At 45.2% G+C, this 24,510-nt stretch overlaps 1 protein-coding gene across 1 annotated transcript in view; it reads right to left on the bottom strand.

Moving 5' to 3' along the window:
- Window positions 1-6,494: 6,494 nt before the first annotated feature.
- LOC119382410 (uncharacterized) overlaps window positions 6,495-24,510 on the bottom strand; it is a 39,392-nt gene continuing 21,376 nt past the window's right edge. Inside the window, exons 4-6 of the mRNA XM_049412733.1 lie at window positions 8,515-9,456; window positions 7,900-8,167; window positions 6,495-6,804 (exon numbers count right to left, since the gene is read on the bottom strand). Of these exons, the coding sequence (XP_049268690.1) occupies window positions 6,572-6,804; window positions 7,900-8,167; window positions 8,515-9,456 (1,443 nt within the window). The 3' untranslated portion in view covers window positions 6,495-6,571. The remainder of the gene's footprint in view (window positions 6,805-7,899; window positions 8,168-8,514; window positions 9,457-24,510) is intronic.

The raw sequence follows: 24,510 nt of genomic DNA on the forward strand, positions 1-24,510 counted from the left end.
ATGGCAATTCCATATTTTAAACCTTTTATAATGCCTGAGTAAAAAGTTTAGCAACGGTTTAGAAGGTTTAGGGGAGTGCTGCCAGCACACGTGGTTGTCCTTAAATGTGAGGGAAATGTATAAATCCTCCTCCATTTTATTTAAATTGTTCGCTCACTGAGGTAACAACGAATGCGAAGTCGCCCCTACAACAAAATATTAAGGCAGCTTCGCAATAGGGGTGCTAAGCCTGAAGGAAGGGCGGAGCTGGGCGGGCTTGTTTCTATTTATTTTTCTCTCTCTTTCTTCCTCTCTTTATTCCCTTTTCTCTCAATTATCTGTTTATTTTTTTCTCTTTCTATGCATTTCTCGCTCTTTCCATCTTTCTCGCCCTATTTTTTCTCTCTATTTCTTGCTTCCCCTTTCTTTCTTTCTCTCTTTTACTTTCTCTGTCTTTCCTCCTTTCATTCTCTCTGTATCTCTTTTTCTTCCCATGGTATCCTTCTTTTATTGATTGCCTCTTTTTCCGTCTTTCTTACCTTCCTTCTTCTCTATTTCTCTCTTTCTCTTTCTTTCTATGCTATGCTTTACTCTCTTCCCTCCCCATTTTCCTAATCCTCACCCTCACTTCCATTTCCAGCCACTTTGCTATACTATACTATACAAGGCTATGCTATGCTCGGCTAGTAGACCTGGATAGCCGAGTGGTTATCCAGGCCCACTATATAGACGACTGAGGAAGAAGAGGACGAAGAGAGCGCGTGCCGATTCACGATGGTGATAGCTTCTGTATGCACTATGCCCAGCGCAACGAAAAGCTTGAATAGCTCCGCTCTTAAAAATCAAGTAATCGTCCGCGTAAAATACCTGAATAAAACAATCACCTAAGGCATCCTCAAGGCATTTGTCAATCTTGCTAAGGTGTAGATCACTGAGAATAAGGGCAAGCTTAGAACCAGTGCAAAAATCTGATTTCTGTAGAATGACGCCTTTTTTTCCATCCAACCAGCGTCGACATGAAATACATGGAAATTATTTCTAGGAAAGCCCCCGCTGAGGCACTGCATTTGTCCGTGAAAAGCGATTTCTGTGCTTGTTCATTAATGCAACCTTAACCTCAATTTAGCAACCTTTCATGAGGCAGAGAGTAATAAAAGCCTTGCATAGTAAAAGCTGCACATCGGCGGGGACTCTTCCATGTCGAAAACTGAACTACCGACTGAGTTACGCATGCGAAAAAGGTCTGTGGAACTCAAGGAAGCTAAGCAGTTCTGCAGGTAACCAGCTACAACGAATCGCCAGATTCCCTTTACCGAAAAAATCGCTCGAAAAGGATAATAATATATGGGGTTTAACGTCCCAAAACCACGATATGATTATGAGAGACGCCGTAGTGGAGGGCTCCGGAAATTTCGACCACCTGGGGTTCTTTAACGTGCACCTAAATCTAAGTATACGGGCCTCAGACATTTTCGCCTCCAACGAAAATGCAGCCGCCGCGACCGGGATTCGATCCCGCGACCTTCGGGTCAGCAGTCGAGCGCCATAACCACTAGACCACCGTGGCGGGGCCGCTCGAAAAGGAATCGCTTGCTCGTGTGCTCTGTCTGAAAAAAAAAAAACGTTATAAGGCGAGCGTTCTTGCCTTCTTGACATTACAGACGGTCTTATCGAGATTACGCCTCAACAGGAGGTCCACAGTGTGTTGCTTTACTACAGAAGGCTTGTGTATTACAGTCTGAGAGAGAGAGAGAGATATGAAAAAAGGAACGCCGGGAGGTTAACCAGATATTAGCATCTGGTTTGCTACCCAGCACTGGGGTGGGGAAATATGGGCTAGAAAGGGGGTGTAGAGGGAGAGAGAGAGAAAAAAAATCACAGCATATCCACGGAGTGAATGATGATGAGTGGGCGAAGCTGCGGAGGTTCATCGGTAAACCGTGAATCTTCCGTGAATTCTGCCCAGTACATCATCACCGACGTGAGATCGGGCGCGTTTATACTAAAGGTTCGATGAGTTATGACGACTTGCAGCGCACTTTAATTTTACGTGTACGCTGTGAATTTTCATTGTTTAGAAAACCATTGCTTAGAAAACATCTAGCGTCTTTCGTTAAGCAGCTGGCGTCTTTTCGTTTTGCTTGAGAAACATCTGGCGTTCTTTCGTTTTGCTTTTACAAAACATCTGGCGTCCTTTTGTTGGTTTATTTCATCAATCAACGGCGTTTTGAACAAAATTTTTATTGTTTAATCACGCACAGGAGAAATCTCACCAGGCACTACCTTGGAGGTAAAGAATGGCTGCTAATGGGAATGGGAGACAGAAGAAATCGGCTTTTAGCTAACGCTGCGAATTTTTCATTGTTCAACAACGCACAGAAAAAATCTCCCACCGGCACCACCTTGCAGGTCAAAGCGTAAGACTGGTTACATACTACGCTACGAGGGACGAACGGGTGCCGCTATAAGGAGCTTCGCCCCTAAAAATAAAGAAACGCACATATACACATGCAGGATAAAAAACAACACAACCAGGACGGGCGTTCTGGTTACAGTCGTTCAGAAAGGCCGGTTGTTCGCAAGAAGCGCAGTAGCGCTTGCTCGGCCTTCTTCTGCGACGTTGCGTCTTGTCGATGGCGTAGAATTCTTTCCAGTCTGAAAATTCCCTTTAACTGTTGATAAAACTTTTTCTGAAAACATACTGCCTGTCATAACTATAAAATAATCCACTTTATAACATTACGTCTCTAAATTACCACTCCCCGCAATAATACACCAGAGGTCGGATAGAATCAGAAGCCTTCATTTTCGTATGGGGTAACTCGATGTTAGCAGTGCAGTCTGAAATACGACGCGAGCGCGCTTCTTTAGGGACAAATCTAGTCATACAGCGCGGCAGGCTTAAATTGTCTATGGGTTTCAAGTTAGGCTTAAATTTGTGTTTAAAGCCTAAAGGATAGGCTTTTGCGATCGGCGCTTGCGAAGACCAGTCGGTTTATTGGCGATTAATTTGTAAAAAAAAAAAATTCTCTCACTTGTTTGAAGGTCTCGAAGTTTCACTCTCCACAAGAATTCCGCATGTTGGTTCGCTAAATCAACGTACAGGTGGTTCTGGCGGCGATGTTCTCCCGGGACTAAGCGACGAACCTTTCGGCACTCCTAATAAAACCTAACTTGAAGCCTGATTGACGGGTGGCGCACCATACCTGACCATGCGCGGATAAGTCTTGTGGCTACATTCTTTTCCTTCACAGTGCGCCGTTTCAGTTGATAGTCAGTCTTTGTGTAGTTTGGTTCTCTTCTCTCGTGTCCGTGTGTGCTAGTCTTACCTTCTTTAATGATGAACCCCTAACTAGCTTAATTTTCGTTCGTTCAAAGATTTCGTGAACATTAAACGCGTGCAAGCACAGCTTCATGAAAGAGTACCACTGAAGGAGCTTCCTCTCACTCCGTAAGAGAGTGAGGAAGGAGCCGTGGTAGTACCAACTGAAGGAATACAAGACATTACAAGGCAGTCTAACAGCGACATTATTGAAAACAGTGTGCTAGCTGGTTCCACAGCAGCTTATGCGCTTTGGCAGACAACTTTTGATAGAAGTCTCAGTTCCCTGAGTCATAACTGAAAATAAAGTTACACAGAATCTCTAACCATACTATGGCATGAGAACACGAAAGCGTTTCTAGTGCGCCGACTATTCCTATGCGCTTTCCTACCCCCCTTGAGTCGGGAGTTCTCCTTCTGCTGTGGGGATTCCCCTCTTAGACGCCGCGGCTGTGGGAGATGTCGCGTGTTTTCGCGACACGGCTTTTGCGGACGCCTTTTGCGGGTGCCAGCTAAGTTCGCGCTTGAACCAACCTAGCCAAGAAACGCCTTCGCGTTAAAACTTCCTAAATCATTGTCCTGATATGGCGATCATGGCCCCTGCTTATATTTAAAAATTTAACGCAATTGCGCTTAAAGATAATTTCCCCTTGCTTGATTCTCCTGTACCACTTCCGTTCCGAGCCATTCATAATCAGATCGGAAAATCATTTAGTTAATTTCGCATTCCGGGGTGTCAATATCGACACTATGTAAAATCATCGATGCGACGGAGCTTACCGTGTGTGGCATATCACTTGTTAGTTGGACGAAACTGATAACAGCTGCGCTCTTGATATCGACTGATTTTTGTCCCTGACACTCAGGTTTGCGTTCGCTCAATGCTAGACGCTGTGTCGATATGCACGCCCCTGAATGCGATATTATCGGAATGAGTGTAAACCTTGATGAATATCTCGAAAGATAAGCACGAAGATTCAAACAAAGTGGAATTCCCTTCGAGTTCCCTTGCCCTTACAATTCAAATTAAACGTATACCTGAATCATGATAGCGATAAATTTATTTAGAAGTTTTGTTACTTATGCGTTTGATGAGCGCAATTTTTTCTCGATAAGTATGTCCATTACAGCGTATCTGCGGCCTGTAGAAGCAGATTTTGCGTCACTTCTGTTGCATTTTTATTATGTTGTAGTGATAATATTGATGCAAACCCGCGTGTCGCACGAAACTATATTATCGAACAAAGTCTCATCGTCACAACACCTAACTGTTCGCTGTATTTTGGCGTGGAAAACCGCTGAGCAACACTCGCCGCTGAATTCACCGCTACACGCTGAGCAACCATTAAATTTTCCTTACGTAACAGGGGCCGTGCGGTTTTTACAAAGATGCATGATACCAAGTTCATACAGATCTCCACCAAATTCACCGTTATACCCGATGATAGCATTTTTTTTCTTTGCGTGCTTCATGTTAATCGCAACGGAGCGCGCATACTAACTGCCCATTAACTACCTTCAGCTAATTTAACGTAAGAGATAAGAATCGTTAGACTGCTAGCCAATCGTCTTAGAGTTAAAAAAACTGCTTTGCTTACTCCGCAATATCTACTTCTTTCTTTCTCTATGATGAGACGTAATTGCCGCTAAAAAAATGTGCATAAAGCAAGAGACAAAGAAACACTGGTTCTGTGTGTTTTATTACCGCAATTATGTCTCATAGCACAACTAGCCCAACAATTTCTTCCGAAGCTTATTTCCTTCTCCTGTCGAAACAGGCCTCGAGAAGTCTTAATTCGGCTACAGTGCCGAATTACAGCGGGCGAGGTGGGCATCGATGCCCACCTCGCCCGCTGCATGGTGATGTTGACGTGGAGGCGCTCAGAATTTGACGGCATGCTATCGCCATCTATCGACAGCTAAGGCGTGAGAGCGCGCGCAATTCGAACCTCGGCCCCTGTTCGCAAAAATATCTTACGCTAGAATCTTTCGTAAGTGAAAACTTGCGTAAGTGAAATCGTGACGCTGGACGTATTAGAGAAGTCAGCTAATGGCAGCAAGCACTTACGAACGGACAGCTCTGTGAGTTCCTTCCTCGCCTACCAAGTGATGCTTTATGATCACCATTGGCCGCGACAACGGCACAAGAAAACTGAACTTTCCGGTACCTAAGGATTAAATGTTCGAAAGACTGATGCCTTTCAGAAGTGTCCGCACACTAGTGCCCTAATCTACTGAGTCGTCGTTCCACAAATTACAGCAACACCGTGCACCTGGTTCGTGAATGAAGAAACGATTGCCACCAAAAATAATATTCAAAGCATTTCGCTATTGCAGCTAAGCGTTAACGCTGGCGCTCATTGTGACGATGTTTGATCACAATTGTAACAATCAATAACGCTCGTGTGCTCAGATTTAGAAAACGTGTAATCACCCTGTAGGTCGTAAAATTTTACTCATAGCTCTTCTACATAACCCACTTATGCAGATTTTGGAAAGTTAAATCCCGCGCAACAGGGCTTGTTGCTGAGCTAGTTGGTTTATTACTTGAGAAAAGGTAATGAGAAAAGTAAGGTTCAGTACTTTTTTCTTCTTAAATCCCGCAATTGATTTAGTTTAAAAGTTTAATACTTATAAAAATAACTATGTTATATTGGGACGCGCAAAGAGTCGCAGCGTCCCATAGAAAGTTATGTAGCGTGATTTCCGTGCGCCCGAAATTGAAGCTGGAGATTATACTTTCTCGTATAACGGTGCTCAACTGGTAGCGGTGTCGGAATATCGGTTGAGTGCATGCACTTTGGATAGATGTAATGCCTAAACCAAGCACACCGCACACTCGTGGTGATTTTACCGTCCCCAAACGGATTATAGTAGTGCAGGAAACGGATTACCGGATCGCGGTAGGAAACAGTGCAAAAGAAGGAACACAAGAAAAAGTACGACACGAACAACAGCGCTGTTGTTTGCGTCTTCCTTTTTCTTGTGCTCCCTCTTTAGCGCTGTTGCCTTCCGCTGTGTCGTACCAACACGCCCAAGCATCCACTTTAGCTGTAGGGTCGACCAGCACACCAGAAAATACGCTGAGCTCTACCAAATTTAAGCCTTCGGTTGTAAGTCATGGCAATCAGAAATTTTAAACGGTATTGCCGATTGCTTTAGTCTAGACTCGTTTACAGAAATAATACATGTATTTTAACTTCATCTTTACTTTTTACAGGCTAACATCGAAGTCACACGTTTGACCCATCGCCGCGCCGTTGACGACCATCAGCCATGCCTTGTCACAACCACGACCTTTCGCTTCTTGACCGCGAGGTGTATCTCGATGGCCAGGTATCCCAACATGCCGCTGACCAAGAAGGTACCTAGGACGACCACCTTGTGGTGAATAGGAAGCAACTTCTGTATGACGAACGCAATGATGAAACCGAGAGACTCCCACAGCCGGTAATTCGCGAAGGCAGCTTCCTCGTCCTCCGGAAACACAATGGCATAGAAGGCTGGGAGTAAGGGAAAAAATTGTATGTTATGGGCGCTGAAATAACTGGAATGCTACAGAGAATCACGATTCTGTCAGCAAACAGTGGACAGTCAATATCAACAATTAAAATGATAATAAAATCGCAGCATGCTAGGAAAAGCGAATCAAAACTGCGAACATATAGGAAGCCATATATTGCAACTTTAACGGCTGGTGTCCATAAGCGTGCGCAGGGTTCCCCTTCAGGGGGGGGGGGGCGAAGGTTCGGCGCAGCGCCCCCTCCCTATTATGTCAATGTATGCGGCTGCCTTTGCGCGCCTCTTCTCGCCCCCCCCCCCCCCCCCTACAATGTATAGGGCTGACTTCAGCAAATGCTGACTTCAGCAAATGCCCTTCGCTGCAGTGAGACATCACGCTGCACGTTACCATTCGATTATTCTAGAACACAACCCCAATCTAAGGATGTTTGCCTTCGATCTCCGTGATTAACGTAGCGATTGTCGACATTTTCAGTTGTGTATAAAACAGAAAGGTCCTATACTAAGGCTGAGCAGTCACTCCCTCTAAAGAAATTATTAGGTTTCCGTGTTCATTCTGGGGGACCATTCTGAAGCACGCTGTTGGGGGGAATACGGATTTTGGACAACCTGGGGTTCCTTAAAGTGCGCCTAAAACCAAGTACACGGGTACTTTTGCATTTCCCTCCATCGAAATGCGGCCGCCGTGCCTGAGAATCAAACGCGCGCCTTCGTGCTTAGCAGAGCAACGCCATAGCCGCTTAGCCGCTAAGCATGTACTGCAGCGGGTACTTGCTCAGCGGCATGTACCCGCCTCCCTTCTCTCTGGCGTTCTCTCTGGCATGTGCTTCCTCTCTAGTAATTTCTTATCTACTTTATGACGCACCGGTATTTTATGAGCCGCACTGGCAAATACTATTACACAAATAAAGGGTAAAAAAGGGCAGTGGGTAGGGGGGGGGGGGGGTGTGCTTGGACAGCAAGTAAAGAACAAGGTATAGCAGTCGCGTCATCAAGTGTTCTGAGTAACACAATCTTCGCTTTCCCGCGAGCGTATACAACTACTTTTTTTAATATTGTTGGGCACACATGCTCACCATTGACTTGCGTTTGCCATACAGCGTCACCTAGGCCCCAGCAGCCAGCAATGAGGAAGAAAACGTAGAACTCGTCCGGCGTTGGTTTCCACATACAGAGTACAACTATTATAGCGCCGTTAACAGCAGAACCAAGAAGAAATATGGGAATCCTGCCGATGAAGTTTATGATAGTGCCAAACGCCATCGAAAAGACGGCGTCTGCCAAGCCAAAAGTGATCATGATGAAGCCCACATAGTGAATTCCAAGGGCGCAGCTCACGTAAGCCTGAAATGAGAGAAAACCGCAAGTTCATATAGGCTAATACAGCAGCGAGAGCTCACTATGACGGCCACATTATTCTTCTGGCAATTGTATTTACAGTAGGTTAAAGTCTGGCATGGTTAACTCACGGCCAACAGTGGGAAATGGTTTTGTATGGGACACAAAAATGAGAAACGTGACTTATTTCCGGCTCAAGTGATATGCAAGTTAGTCAATTTATATAGCTTTCATAGATCAATTTCCCGAAAGGGAAAATGTCGAGGCTGTCTGTAAAGATGTGAAACACTATGCAACCGTAATCAAACCAAACCAATTCCGCCAATTTGGAGTACGTTTCAACGCCACATCACCTGAGTGAAGTCAGCGATGAGAAAAGCCTGCTGGACTCCGCTGTAGACAGTGAGTGGCAGAATGGCCCATTGGTACGGCTTTCGTAGATGCCTCAGTGTCTCCACGAGCAGGGCGGCCGGCTTCTTAGAGGCGAGTCTGGACGGTGGCGCCAACGGGTCCAACAGAGTCAACATGCTAAGCACCGCGAGCACCGAGCACGCCGTGTAGATGCCCATGAGTGTGTAAATTTTGGCGCTGTCCGGCGGTTGCAGGTTCTCATTGTCCGCGTCGTCCTCGGCGGTCACGAAACGAATTCCGCAGCTGTCGATGTTCGCGCTGGCGTTGGCCGGCCTGCTGGCCGGTTTGAGCACGTAATATGAGATGAGGTTCCCCCATATCTGGGCCGTCTGGAAGATCATGAAGAAGAGCCCGAAGAAGCGGGTCACGACGTCGACCGGTTTCTGGCGAGTCTGGGCCGCGTAATCGTTGGCCACGGTGGTCAGGTACGCGCACTTGGCGGTCCATAGTGGTGCGCCGCCCAGACCCATCACGATGGAGGCCGGCAGCAGGGTCGCCCAGGTCGGGTAGAAGTTGGCAACAAAGTAGAACACGTACATGGCCATGGACACGACCAGCGTGTGCTTAAGGCTCAGCTTGCGAATCATGAGCGGGGGCACAAACATGCACGATAGCACGAGCGCGACGTAGATGGTCGCCATCGTGAAGGTGCCCAGTCCCTGCACCGAGTTTATGCTGCTCTGCAAGTTGGACACCGACTGGAATGCTGTGAAGAGCAACAGGAAGCTGAAGCTCATGGTAACAACGTTTTTTATTATGTTCCTCGGAGTCTTCATAGTGGCTTCCTCGTAGCTCATAAGCTCGGGCACCGCGCCTTTCTCTTGGATCTTCGCCATCACGTAGGTGTTCTGGGATGCTTGCTGCCTTGTCAAAGGAAAAAAAAACTAGGTCGATACGTCTTTTACGCTGTAATGAAAGGAAAAAAAACGACAAGGGGATGTTTCGTTATTCTGGCATGGTCACCGTTATTTTCATGAACGATCACAAGGGCGCATGATGTCGCCTACATTTGCGCTTCATCTGCAGTTTTTGGTTTTGTGCCACCATTGAAGAACTAACATAAACAGTGCGCTAGGTCCTGGTAGAATACGAAAATTTTATCACTGTCACCTTCAGAAACGGCGTCAATGCTGCAGTGCATGGCGCATGCCGCTTTTCAATGGGAGGGCGCCGCGGGCGCTGGCTAAGATTAGCCGTTTAATCATCAGTTACAGGCGTTGCAGCGAGATGCACCCGGAAAGCAGCTGTTCTTATTATCGCCGCTTTCTTTTTTCCTCCGTGACATGCGTGTGACCCAATTGTATTCGATTTGTGTCGTCTTATTATCGCTTTTTGCTATCGCCGCACAAGCCTCACGAAAGCAACATGATCATTGGCGAAGAAGATTAGCATAAGGGAGAAGGGGGGGGGGGGCACTGACGTCATTTATATCACATTTTAATTCAACCACAGCAGTGAAAAACTGCGCTTTATGGTGGCCGATTTACGAGCACAAAGAGGCCATGAACGTCTATAAAATGGCGTGCGGTAAATCCACACGAGTATTCCCAAAATCTTTATTACCTCTGTCAGTAAGGTTGCCAAGCGTTCGGCTAATAATGCACTGTTCTATCGGTATCTCATGCAAAAATGAAAAAAAAATTCGGAAAATTTCCAAACTGGCCGCCTCGAGAACCTATTTTGTTGAGGAAGCGAACAGTCGTTCAAGTTATGCGTCCAATGATACTCCTAAAGATCTCCATCGAATGGATTCATTCCTAAAGCAAAAAGCAATTGATACTTTTTATTGCGATAGCAATTATATGGACACTTTCGGCCAATTTTTGCCGTCGCCGTCATGCCCCGGATATGTATATGTATGTATATATATAAAAAGTCACAAAGAAAAATAAAGCAAAAGAAAAAAATTCTGAAATACCCGACCGCAGATTCGAACCGGCAACCCCTCGCTCCCCAGCGCGGTGCGGTACACAACTCAACCACACGCCATTTTTTTTTGCTTTATTGCCTGCTTCCAGACATAAACCACATCACAAACACATAGAATAAATAACATCAAATGTTGTCCGTCCTATGCACCGGGGAAATAACGGCGAGCTACTTATATACACCATGTACCGCTGGTGGTAAGCAAATCTCGGAGGAGCGTGAACGTGTTTTCTATCACGCAACGCTCCTAATTTTTTTTCAGTTTGAAAACTGCCCTTGAGACGCGCACGACAAAGTGGCCCTTTTCTGTACCCACTCGTGATGTGGAAGGAAAAAAAACAAAGAACGCCGGGCACACCTTGCATCAGACGCCCCCGTGTGGCTAGAGACGCAGGGGGTCACTCTACGCGCCACAGTTTGAAAGAAAAAGAAATATCTAAGAGCGTCTGATTCTCCATTGTCGACACTTGCAGACGCAGCGCTCCTAATTTTCTTTCAATTCGAATACTGCCCTTGAGACGCGCACGACAAAGTGGCCATTTTCTGTACCCACTCGAGATGGGGAAGGAAAAAAACAAAGAACACTGGGCACACCTTGCGTCACACGCCCCCGTGTGGCAGGAGACGCAGGGGGTCATCCCACGCGCCGCAGTTTAAAAGAAGAAATATCTAAGAGCGTCTGACTCTCCATTGTCGACACTTGCAGCGCCTTGCTCAAGCACATAGACGCAACAACTGCGACAGTTGTTAGTTCACGCTTGCCCTGTGCATGCCTGTGCGTTCTTTTTGGGCGCCCTTCTTTGTGCTTCAGCGGCGCGCTGCAAGTACTCAGCTGCTTCTGGTTCTTCGTGTGACATTTCACTTTCTTGCTATCGCATTCATTGCTTGGCCCTTGCGGCGAAACTGCGACATTTTTTTTCTACAACGTCGAATGCCTTACTAACGTCCCTCACGCGTCTAGCGGAGGATGTGCTAAGGACAAATCAACGTACTTCCGATACAAATTCAACTGTGTGGTCATCTTTGACCACATAAACTTGAGAGAAAATTACATATTGGCGCACAATGGTTACCCACATGCACTAATCCAGGACCGGCGCGACGTAGTACCTAGCAAGCAAAAGAATAATGACTGGATACCCATGGAGCGCTGGCTAGCTCCGTCGGTTTGGATTTTCGGTACTGTATAATGTATAAGTGCGCCATGCTAACCATTTCCTGACAGAAATACTAATACCATGAAATCCAAAGAAGATAAAAGTTCAATGGAAGATGAAGGACTGAATTCGTCGAGTAGGGAATGTCGCAGGGGCGAACGCTTTGGCTCCTTCGTCAAGTCAGCAGCTGCCTTCTCCAGCAGCGTTTTTATGTGTGTATACGCCTAGCCCACTCCTCCCCTAAAGTCGCTTCATTTAAAGACCACTCTTGTTAGCTGATGTTCCTCATCAATGACTGATCTAGTTCAGTTGACAATTAGCGACGCGTTTCCTGCGTTCAAAGTACAACATTGACCTGACAGAATTATGCTTAGAAGCGTTTGTCTGGCTGGATATTATCGCCCATCAAGATTATATAATTCACTATTTGTAAGCCCCAGGAGGTGTAGTTTAAAACGAATAGCGAAACATTCATTCAAATTTCGTCACTTCCCTGTCACGGATAGTTCTGGTCTGACGTAACAGAGTGGTTACGTTTCCTGCGCGCCGGACGCGGTCAGTTTCAGTATCGCCCTTAAAATTCGATGATGAATATCTCGAGTTACGTGCAACTTTCGTGATCTCTAAAAAATGGGTATACCATAAATTATCATGCCCTACAACTTTCTAATATAAACCACTGCCCCCAGGTCAGTAATTAAAAAGTTAATTAACGCGTCTTTGTTAATTAGTCGCAACAGTGTCATTTCGGCTGCAGCAAAGTATTTCCGCCTCGACGTGGAGTTCGTGTGCGAAAACGACAGGAGCCTGACTGTCATGGGATTTTTAATAAAAACTGAGATATTATTATTATTAGTATTAAGTTTACGAGGGCGGTCCGATAAGTACTTAGCGTCACCGCGAGAGCGCGACTCTATCGCATGAGACATATACTGACGTTAAGTCTGATCTCTTAGAAGGACACATACGAAGGTCCAGTCGAATCGGGCTCGCGGTTTTGTTTTGGCCGCTTGAGGAAGCAGGTGATGTTTGTGTGTCCGTTAAAAATGAAAAAAGAGCAATATCGGTTGGTGATTCGATTCTTGTTTTTGGAAGGGAAATCGTGCAGCGAAATCAAAGAGCGACTGGATGCCGTCTACGGTGTGTCTTCTCCTTCGATGGCAACCGTAAAAAATTGGTTCAACGAGTTTAAACGTGGTCGCACGTCGGGTTTTGATGAGCCTCGCCCAGGGGACCCGCAAACGGCTACCACGGCCGATAACGTGGCAAAAATCCACGACCTCGTATTGCCAGACCGCCGACTGAAGGTGCGCGAGATAGCTGAGACAGTAGGCATCTCAAAATATCGCGTGGGTCACATACTGCATGAAATATTGGGTATGAGAAAGCTGTCTGCGCGATGGGTGCCGCGTTTGCTCACTCCGGACAGCAAGCGCATCCGTGAGACCACTTCAGAGCAGTGTTTGAAGCTGTTTAAGCGTAATCCGGAGCAGTTCCTGCGTCGTTTTGTGACAGTCGACGAAACATGGATCCACTGGTACACACCAGACACCAAAGAACAGTCGAAACAGTGGACTGCACCCGGAGAACCTGCTCCGAAGAAGGCGAAGACTGTCGCATCGGTCGGAAAGGCGATGGCCGCCATTTTCTGGGATTCCCAAGGTGTGATCTTCGTCGACTACCTTGAGAAGGCAAAACGGTGACAGGACCCTACTACGCTGAATTACTGGGCCGATTCGACGCCGAATTGCAAAAAAAAAAAAAACCGCCACATTTGGTAGAAAAAGGTGCTCTTCCACCATGACAACGCGCCAGCTCACACCTGCGCCGTCGCCACGGCCAAGTTGGTCGAACTGGGCTACGAAGTGGTGCCCCATCCAGCGTATTCTCCAGATTTGGCCCCGAGCGATAAGTTCAGCCCATGTTTCAGTTTCCCAACTTGAAAAAAAGTCACTCGCCGGACAAAATTTTGAGTCGAATGAAGAACTTATCGCCGCCACAGAAGCCTACTTTGCAGCTCAGGAGAAAACGTATTTTTCTGACGGGATCAAGAAGTTGGAGGATCGCTGGTTCAAGGGTATAAAGTTGAAAGGGGACTATGTTGAGAAATAAATTGATACCATTCGAAAATTTTCGTTTTTCTTTTGAAGGCTAAGTACTTATCGGACCGCCCTCGTATTGTGGTGATTAAATAGAGAAATCTGCAGAAATAAAATTGAACTGGCTCGCAAAAGCCACAGGGTAAATTCGGGATCATTGGAAGAGGACTTCGTCCTTCATCAGACATAAATGTACTATTATGACGATGGTGATGATGTTCCTTATCCGAAAGGTCTGTGTTAGTACTCTGCATAAATTTGTTCGTTTTCTTATTCATCTTTGACTCTACTATATTTAGTCTTCAATATTACCTCCTTCCTGCAATAACCTCTTAGGGCCAAACAACGAAACGTTCCTTTCCTCAGTAAGGAAGCCTTCATTTTAGTGAGGCCGCCTTATGTCACTCTGAAAGCTTCCTCACTGAGCAGCCCTCGGTGAAGGCTTCCTTGGCGCTTCCTCAGCTTAAGGTTGCTTTGGGGCTACCTTCGTGCGCCCTTAGGTCCGCTCCTGGCCCTGAACGAGCGCTTCACCTCATAGCTAGCCCACGTGATGAGCCAGCCCACGTGATGCTTGTTTCCGAGGCAACCCTCCCACCCCACCTCTGCGGGGAAACGCGAGCGTGCGTGCACGGTGAAGCGCGAAGCGCGTTTAGACTGACAGCGTTTAAAGAGGCGGGCGTTTCAGTGTTGCTAGAACGCACCACGTTTTGCGCTCGACTACGGTGGCTTTTCACATTTAGTAATCGCAGTTGGAAGAAAGCGTACGCGCGTCTCTATATTAATACTTCAATTTGGAAGTAATGCGGTGACCCAACTTTTTTTACAGAATAAACGCTTGTGAGCAAAGCTTATATTCGATAATCTCGAACGCAGGAGCGCGGCAACCATTCCTCCCGCGAGGACGGGTGAAGGGAGCTTTCAGAGTACGCTTGCTTCCTCCGTCGGTACTTGGCTGTAAGGAGGCCTCACGTAAGGTGAGGACGCGGTCGATGGAAAGGAACGTTTCGTTGTTTGGCCCTTATGCAATCGGAAGTACGTCCTAAATCTATAAAAAAAATTTTTTTTAAGATGCAAGTAACTAGCTGCGGACCTTTCACACGGGCAACTAGCCAGCTTGAAAACGTTCGCAAACAAGCCCAGAATATGACTAAAAATGAATTCTCAGGTACATCATAATGGGGGACTCGAGATTAGCATCAACAACCTATAGTGTATTTACAACACGTACCTAAATTTATAGCGGGTGCTTAACGCACACCATAGTTTTCGCATAGAAATCCGACCACGAAGGATGGGATTGTACTCGCGACTTCAAGCTTAGCAGTGTTGCGCAACAGTTGGAAAACTACCGCGGTGATGCAGCCTAGAACGAAGGAGCCTTCTTCGACAAGCTTTTCTGGTAGCTCACGAAAGAAATTGCTTGTTGCCATTTACTATAATTTTCCTTTGTTGTGCTACACACAGAGAACCGAGTCCCGCCTGCCAAAATATTCGACATTTCTTCGAATAAACAGGCGCATCGCTGGCTAGAGCAATGTCGCCCGAACCTGCTTTCACTGTTTGTATTTATGTGCACGTTCAGATGTAGGTCATGAGTGTAAGAGGGTGATTCCACGTAAGATCGAACAATCGATGGCTGGTCGACCTCTCAAATTTATTTCAAAATTTTATATATTATTGCCTGATGAGTGGCAAGAAGAGATCCATAATTTGTTTTGCCGCCAAAAATTTTTTCGAAGCACAGGAAATCAATAATGACGAAGAGGTGCAGTGGAGCGCTCATCCGCTCTGCTGTTTTGGCCAACTTTCGTTATGCATTGCACAAAATATATTAAAGTTAGGTAGCTGAGATTTTTTTAACTAAATATATGCATGGTTTTGCTTCTGCTCAGGTATTTTTAGTTTTGATGTGTAGTGTAGATGTTTTTATAAAAAACCTCAAAATTGGCCCAGGAGACGTTATTTTCTTTATTTTGAAGGCCTTTATCTCAACAAATCCTTGTAGCAGAGCAACAAAAATTGCGCATTACGTTCTTCGCATGCTTATCTACAACACTGCCGAATCTTATATTTATATAACTTTTCAGTAAAGAGATACGATCGGGCTAAGTTAACGAAAACACCGGACAATGAAAACTTCTGACGACAATTAAAAAAAAAAAACCATTTTTCGTATTTCTTAAACTTTGTCCACTTATTTTCCTCTACATCAGCTTTCATAACCATTGAAAACATGTTGCATAATTTCGTTGCACTAATAGTTACGACCCCCCCAATGAGACCCTGGGGCAAGGATTGGCAATTCCGACTTCTTGCCCAGCAAGTGTATAAAATGCAGGCAGGATTGAATTGCTTTTTTATTAAAAGGCCAGCAGGTACCGAAAAAGGTGTCGCCGGCACTGAAGACTTTAATATTGAAATTATTTGGTCACTGCAGTGGCCACGAGCGCGGGGCTACCGAGCAAGCAAGCGCGCACCCGTTATGCTTGTTGTAAGAGACGGCGCAGTGAGAGCTCGTTTTCGCGCCCTCTGACCGATTGAGTTCGAAACAGCAACACCTCTCGGGTGACTTGAACGCACGTGCACTGGAGCTTCGCTATTCTATCCGCCCTCTGTTCGCATCGCAGCTAGGTGCTGATAACACGGCGGAGATGGAAGTAAGATGAAAACGCTATGAGCGCTCGCTTCACGCACGCTGCTGCCAGAGAAACTGCGCTGCGCCAGTTGCGATCAGTGGAAAGCATGAACGTGGCACTACAGTGGCAAAGCAAAATATGCAATGTCAAAGGAAAGGAAAGCAAAACTATCGGTAACCGGATGCGCTTGCCTATCTTACATGTCGGCAGCAGACGGCCTGAACTAGCCACACGTTCAGAGCGCTGTTCACACTTCATTCGGCGCGGATAGTTCTTGTGCTTTGCTCTTACTCTACTCCTCCTGCGCGTCTCATGGCGAGAAAGCATAGCTCGGAATGAGTGTATTGTGGAGACCACCTTTCGAAGCACAAGAAGCTTAAAGGAGTACTGACACGAATTTTTAAAAATTTCGGATTGTTGCTCTAAATAAAACTACTGGTGTCGAGAAACCTAAAACGACTATTGTGGTGCCTGGGAATGCATCGTATATATTTTAATTTGCGCCACCTTAAAAAGACACTTTCGGTTTAGATATCGAGGGGGTGGCTTCTCAGTGTCGTTTCATAGCAGTGTGACGTCACGGAGATACAGAAACTCGCGACGTACTAGCAGCTAATTCGTCATCTGCTCGTGTTGCACATAAACGATGAGTGAATTGTCGTCCTGTGACCCTGGCAGTGATTTCTGCGATTTAGGCTGCATGCAGGACGCAGAACTTGCATACTCGGGGGAACTGTCTTGACTCGTCGGGATAATGTCCTTGCAGTGGAGCTTGCAGATGCTCAGTGACGAAAACTTCAAAGTCAAATTAAAATATTTTATACGTGTTCTCCGACTCCAGTGTGTGCACAGCGTTGAGACTGCACACCAACGAAGCAAAAAATGTCCCTTTTGCGATGTCTCAAAATCGTGTCAGTACTCCTTTAATTATTGCAAAAAAGCCAAAATTTCGTAGACTTACCGACCTAGGCATATACGCTTTGAAGAAACGTTTAACGCCCGAAAGATCAGTGACTGCCAGTGAGACGGACTACTTGTGCTACGCGTGCTTTTGCTACCACTGCAATGAAAGATCTTCACGGAACGAACGATGACATTCTTATGCCCCCTGAAAAAAGAAATCGACGTCATTAACCAGATCACTGCGACTACCGGTGTACGTGCGTTCAAGTCACCCGAGAGGTGTTGCTGTTTCGAACTCAATCGGTCTGAGGACGCGAAAACGAGCTCTCACTGCGCCGTCTCTTACAACGAGCATCTCGGGTGCGTGCGCGCCTGCTCGGTAGCCCCGCGCTCGTGGCCGCTGCAGTGACCAAATAATTTCAAAATTAACGTCTTCAGTGCCGGCGACACCTTTTTCGATACCTACTGGCCTTTTAATAAAAAAGCAATTCAATCCTCCCTGCATTTTATACACTTGCTGGGCAAGAAGTCGGAACTGCCAATCCTTGCCCAAGGGTCTCATTGGGGGGGTCGTAACTATTAGTGCAACGACATTATGCAACATGTTTTCAATGATTATGAAAGCTGATGTGGAGGACAATAAGTGGACAAAGTTTAAGAAGTATGAAAAATGGGTTTTTTTTTTTTAATTGTCGTCAGAAGTTTTCATTGTCCGGTGTTTTCGTTAACTTAGTCCGATCGTATCTCTTTACTGAAAAGTTATATAAATATAAGATTCGGCAGTGTGGTAGATAAGCATGCGAAGAACGTAATGCGCAATTTTTGTTGCTCTGCTACAAGGATTTGTTGAGATAAAGACCTTCAAAGTAAAGAAAATAACGTCTCCTGGGCCAATTTTGAGGTTTTTTATAAAAACATCTACACTACACATCAAAACTAAAAATACCTGAGCAGAAGCAAAACCATGCATTTATTTAGTTAAAAAAATCTCAGCTACCTAACTTTAATATATTTTGTGCAATGCATAATGAAAGTTGGCCAAAACAGCAGAGCGGATGAGCGCTCTACTCCACCTCTTCGTCATTATTGATTTCCTGTGCTTCGAAAAAATTTTTGGCGGCAAAAGAAATTGCGGATCTCTTCTTTCCACTCATCAGGCAATAATATATAAAATTTTGAAATAAATTTGAGAGGTCGACTAGCCATCGATTGTTCGATCTTACGTGGAATCACCCAAGACTGATTTCTTTATATCTTGTGTGATTAAGCCCGTTTATTTGGCTCTTGTAAAACTCTGTGTGCGTGCATTATTACATAAGGTTATCTTGATCACCTGTGCGCCTGCTTACATCAGACCGCATCGCGGCTTCGTGTAACTCTTCATAACTCTGTTTAGACGTATATATATATCGGGACTCAATGACGTGATCGCTGCAACTTTACCTCTTCTTTTGTCTGTGTATAATCGTTTGTGTCTATAGGACCGCATACGCAAAGTTCATTGTCTCTTTTCAGCAAACTCTGCTCAAGATTTCTTAAATATATAACGCGGCCTTTTCTAAATCACAAAATTTTATCGCTGTTAAAATTTTGTGAATAGGAGTAGCCGTCACCATGTCACCAAAGGAGAAGCCGTCACGCATCCTCATTTCTTCCTCCTATTTTTTTTATTTCAATAAATCAAAAAGAACAAACAGTGCAACTTCCAGTTATGATGAACGGAAATTTTCGGTTACTCATTCGAGCCAAGTAATTATTGCCTTTCGGAGCTCTCACTAGTTTAACATCGTTTTACTTCCTAAGCACATTCGTCGCTTATATTAACAAAGAATGATACGCCTCCGTGTGTAAGGCAGCAGCAACCATGGTTTCGTGTGCGTTGTCACAATGTGCACCAGTTTCCTCCTTCGTTTTTGCTGTGCTATTAGCACCTGTACGCGTTTTATCTTACTTCATTGTATCTTCTTCTGTTTTCTCTAATTCTGCGCATTATCTTCAGAGCGAACCCGCCACGGTGGTCTAGTGGTTAAGGTGCTCGACTGCTGACCCGGAGGTCGCGGGATCGAATCCAGGCCGCGGCGGCTGTATTTTCAGTGGAGGCGAACATGCTTGAGGTCCGTGTACTGAGATTTAGGTGCACGTTAAAGAACACCATGTGGTCGAAATTTCCGGAGCCCTCCACTGCGGCGTCTCTCATAATCATATCGTGGTTATGGGACGTTAAATCCCAACAATTAATTAAAAATATTCATAGCGCAGCTCTTAGGCGCCCGTTCCTGGGTTAAGCGTCGACTGTTGTTCATCGTCGTGGCCGCGAGCGAACGAGCACAGTGAAAAAGACACTCTTCTTTTGCCGACGCCGGTTGGATAACTGTGGAGCCTTCACCGCCGAAATAGAAAATAAAAATTAAAAAATAAATAAGAATAAACAACAAAAAATTTTAAACGACAATAAAGGAAGAGGCCGGATGGATTACTTGGAACCTTAGACGCCGAAACAGAAAATAAAAAAAATTAAAGAATAAACAAAATATAGAAGAGAGCAAACTTGCCGAACAAACAAATTTAAACTACAGCGTTGTCCGTAACTGCAGTTCGCGCCGCCGAACCGAAAAAATAAAAAATAATTTAAAATAATAATACCACAAAATGACAAAAAATAAAAAAAAATAATCAAACAAAAATTACAATAGGTATCTGAAAAAAATTAAATAAAGATCCCTCTATAACTGTATGTACATACATCTCTAAAATCCTTTGCCTCAATACATCACCGAATGAAAACACGCACACAGCTGCACTCACATTTCGCATTAGGGAGTATCGTGACCGTCGGTATGTTTTTTTTTATTTTATTTTTTTTTACTGTGTGTGGGGCTTATGTGAACTTAATTATGTTTGTATTATGTGGAACCTGTCAAGGGCACCAACCACTGGCTCGCTATAAATGTCGACAGGAATATGCAGAGCTCTTGCCAACACTTTCTCAGAACCTTTCCAGAGAGTCCTTATGCCCAACGTCCGAGATACCACCCCATCATGAGTGGAACCCAAGCGTTGCGGCTGATAACGCTTCACCTTCGATCAAGAGATAACTCCACCCACTCAAGAGCACGCCGTGCTATCTAAACACGCTGTAGGTCTACATGAAACACGTCGGCCTTGCAAAGGCTTTGATAGCACAGACTTTGTGTACGTTTCGCTCTTGAATGCTATGCATTCACTCTTGCAACAGTAACCATCTTTAAACGTAATTGTTCATTTTTGTTGTATCGCGGCAAAGGACGCGGACACATGGGAAAGAAACGTAAGACGACAAAGGGCGCTAACATGAAACAATATGTTTAGGTAGGTTCCTTATGAACGTTCTTTACTAAATTCATAGGACAGCGCGGCAAACCATATGATAATATATGTACAGTGCTGAAATTGGAGGCGCGGCAGTGGAAAGCTCGCGAGGGTTGTAACGCATATGCACCGCAGGAATATGCGTACCGTACGTCGCATAACAGCGGACATTGCCACCCGGAAACCCGTGAACTGTTTTTAATTCTTTCATGTTTAATTCATCCTAGGATACGAGGCGCCCGTACGCTGAACGGCATTCGGCTATCTCCTTGATGGCCGAGGTAACCAATCTCTTATTCTCATTATGGTTCTGATATAACGGGAAAATTAATTTTTCTACTCGCTGAGCGCACTTTCTCGTAATTACAAGAATTTCTGCTGCGCAGTATGAAAGTTCAAGCGCTTGTTAACCACATTTCTAATTACTACCATCCAATACTCTGGAATATATAGAAACGTCCCTTAATTGAACACACGGATGTCTTTTATTTATTTCTTGGTTTAGTGCGCGCACGTCTCGTTGTGGCCGTGCCCCGCCGTTCGCGGCAACTGTGCCCTAAAATGATCAATGAACCAATTAGTTGCGACTGTGGTTACTCCACGATCGCAGCAAGAACAGTAACAATAACGACAGAAAGTAAATTCGCGCACACAAGAGAAGAGATCCAAGATCCAGACAACATAAACGCCTGTGCTAGTGTCGCCCTTTTGTCTTCTTTTGTGTCTGCGGACCTTACATTCTTTCATGATGAATCCTTACCAGCTAGCTCAGCTTTCTGCAGTTCCAACAACAATGAGTATACGCCGACGGCTTTTGTTGAGCGTCCCTTGCGATCCGCACTTCTCCTATTTCATGCACACAGGCAGCCGCGGATACATATGCCGATTTCGCATTTTTCATAAGTCCGTGCGTCTTTCAGAGGCGCGAGGGATGCTCATGCAGCTGCTGTTGGCAGGAGCGTTGCGCACTAGCGTTCCTGCCGAGATGTTGTAGTGCCCTAAAGCGACTAGTCGTCGTGCCACCGCGCAACGCCATGCGGGCAAGCACAGGGTTGCCGGTACCGCTGCCCATGTCTCTAGTTTTTAGAGAGAAAAAAAAAAGAATTTTCTGCATCGAGTACGCGTATAACTCTCATTTTTTATAAAACATTCAACAAAAGATTTTTAAGGTGCAACTTTGTGTGAGCCACATATACCTGACGTCTCAACTGAAGTGTCAAGATAGCGCTGAAACATGATTAGAAATTTTTTCTCGGTGGTATAAACACTACTCGTAGCGAGAACTTTGTCTTAGAAAATGAGAAAGTAAGCGCTGCCTCACAAAAAACGCACTTGGGCCCGTACTCACAAAGGCGTCTTACGCAAAAAATTTCGTAAGAAAATATTTCAGCGAATCACGACGTGGGACGTATCCTTAGCGAAGCCGGCTGACCAACGGGGAAATGCACTTACGAAAGAAAAAGTTTTGTGAATTCGGCCCCTGGCTCGCAACATCATATCAATCTCTCACCACTGCGCGCCACAAAAAAGTATTTTCTGCAATCTAATGAACTTATAAGCATGCAACTTTCCCGCAAAATTTTCGAGGGATAATTCTCAAATTAAACCTTTCCCTGTTGCAGTAAAACCGGTACTTTCGCGAGACAGTATTGGATATGCTTCCTGCGTGTTTTTAGCCGAAGGTAAGGGAACACAAGCCTAGATCGTTTACTATACAGTGAGCGCAGTGCAGAATTGTCGATAAATCTTTGGTGCTCTAATGTACTAACGTGTCAAAGCTAACATAACTCTAACGTAGCATAGCTAACACGTCTACTCTATTTCATGCTGCGGCTATTCATGTTGAATTCACATACGCGTGCCTACACACGAAAATAGTTGCAGAGGACAGCTCGAAAGTTTTTTAAGTGCATACCCAGGGAGAAAGACCTTCGCATCATTTCTTATTCTATTTTGCGGTGACGGTATATAGGAACGCAACAATCGAAGGCTGCAACCGATACATTTGTGGCGCATTCGGAACTGACCGGAGGGCGTGCTTTCATGTCCCCCATTTTTCATTTCCCTGCGGACAACATCAATCAACGCAGAACTGCTTTCCAATGGTTTTCTGGCGCACGCGGCGCCATCAATCTTTCGTCCCGTATACAGAAGAGGACGCCTCAAATCGGACACCGCGCACCCTTTCACAAACATGTCAAGCCTCAAGAAGGAAAGCCGGACACTGGCGATCCTACGGAATGCGCTACGGCCTGGCGGCAGGGCATGAGAAAGTGCACTTTTCCGTAGTTGTTCGAGAATATCAAAACTGTTGCTTTTTGCACTGCTCGAATAGACTTCATGGGGACCCCTTGGATGGTGCCACAGCAACCAGGACATTAAAACCGCGACACTGCGACCTTGAAGAAACTTTTTTTTTCTGTAAATCCGCCACTGGCCTTCAGAAGAAAGAGCACGCTGTAATTCAGCGTGCACAGCATAAAGCTTCGGACAAACATTTCAGGAGGATATGATAGACGCTGCGATCGTTCTGCTGTCATGGGAACGAAGGATATGTGCATCTTTGCGCTTATGAATTTAAGTTATATTGCGGCAGTATTTATTACTCTTTTCGTTCCGAATATTCCAAGGACCCATAGTTATATGAACACAGTGAAGCAGTAACGGTATGCTAGATACAGAGAAATCGCGAATTGTTCAGTTTAGTCCTATAACGCAATATATTGCTGATGAGGTTGCAAAGCCGTTTGAAGCCAGGGCAAACTGTAGAAAAAATCATATACTGCCCATCATTTGCATGCTAGCTCAATCGCTATACCTGCACAAGTGTCAAGGTTTCCTTTAGTAAATTTCATAGGGAAAAAAAGCTTTTTACACGCTAATTTCAGTCGTAAAGCAGGACGTCGTAATCATCATGCAAGGAGCGAGTGGTATAATGCATAGAGTTTCCTACAATACTTACTAGAGGGAACTCTGGCGCTAGTGTCTATGGGAGCTGCAACGCATGGCGCTTCAGCCAGCATGGGAATGATGGGTAGTACACGGGTTTGTCTAAACTTCGTTCTTTCGGCTCCGTTTGGCTCCGCGTCGTCTGCATCCGCTTTGTCGCAAAACGAAGTTCAGCAAAAGTCAGCAGTTTCACTACACCTCTTTAACCTTTTTAGCCTCACCAATTCAAATCTGGTCACAAATTTCACAACGATCGATTCTTTTATCCGAAAGAAAACCAAAACACAGAAATAAACAAAGCCACAAGTGCGTTCGAAGCCCGCAAGTACGAAGACTAGGCAAATCCGTGTACTACCCATCATTCCCATGGTGGCTGAACGATCGCAGCGCCAGAGTTCCCTCTAGTTAATTTTAGGAAACTCTATGGTATAATATCCTCTCAATGCAGCGAGAGCGAATGCGTGCGCTTGTTCACTGAAGCGGTGGTTACTTTCAAACATAAAAATAGCGACGCTCATGAGATAACGGACCCTTACCGCAACCAAAGGTATCGCAATGCCTGCGCGAGTCAGCCGATCGAGTGTCGCCTTGTCCGCAATTGAATTATGCAAGAGTGATTTGAATTGGTTCCTGTTCATTCAACAATTATACGTGCATGCATTCGCATGTTTTCAATCATAAGTACACAATGACACATACCGATTTCTGTACAAAGGCTTCCTCTATTTCAAGCCTCATAGTTTTGCAACATTTATGTACTACACGTTCCAATATTACCTTTTACAGTTCTACATCAAGCTGTCAAAGTTAGCGGGAATCCATAGGTAGGAAAACGTGCCCCTCCATCGGTTAACACACATCACCCCAAGTTGTGTTCATCAGTCACTGAACCAAAGATTACAACATAGGGGGCATTA

The sequence above is a fragment of the Rhipicephalus sanguineus genome, chromosome 1 (assembly GCF_013339695.2).
Source record: "Rhipicephalus sanguineus isolate Rsan-2018 chromosome 1, BIME_Rsan_1.4, whole genome shotgun sequence".
Classification (NCBI taxonomy): domain Eukaryota; kingdom Metazoa; phylum Arthropoda; class Arachnida; order Ixodida; family Ixodidae; genus Rhipicephalus; species Rhipicephalus sanguineus.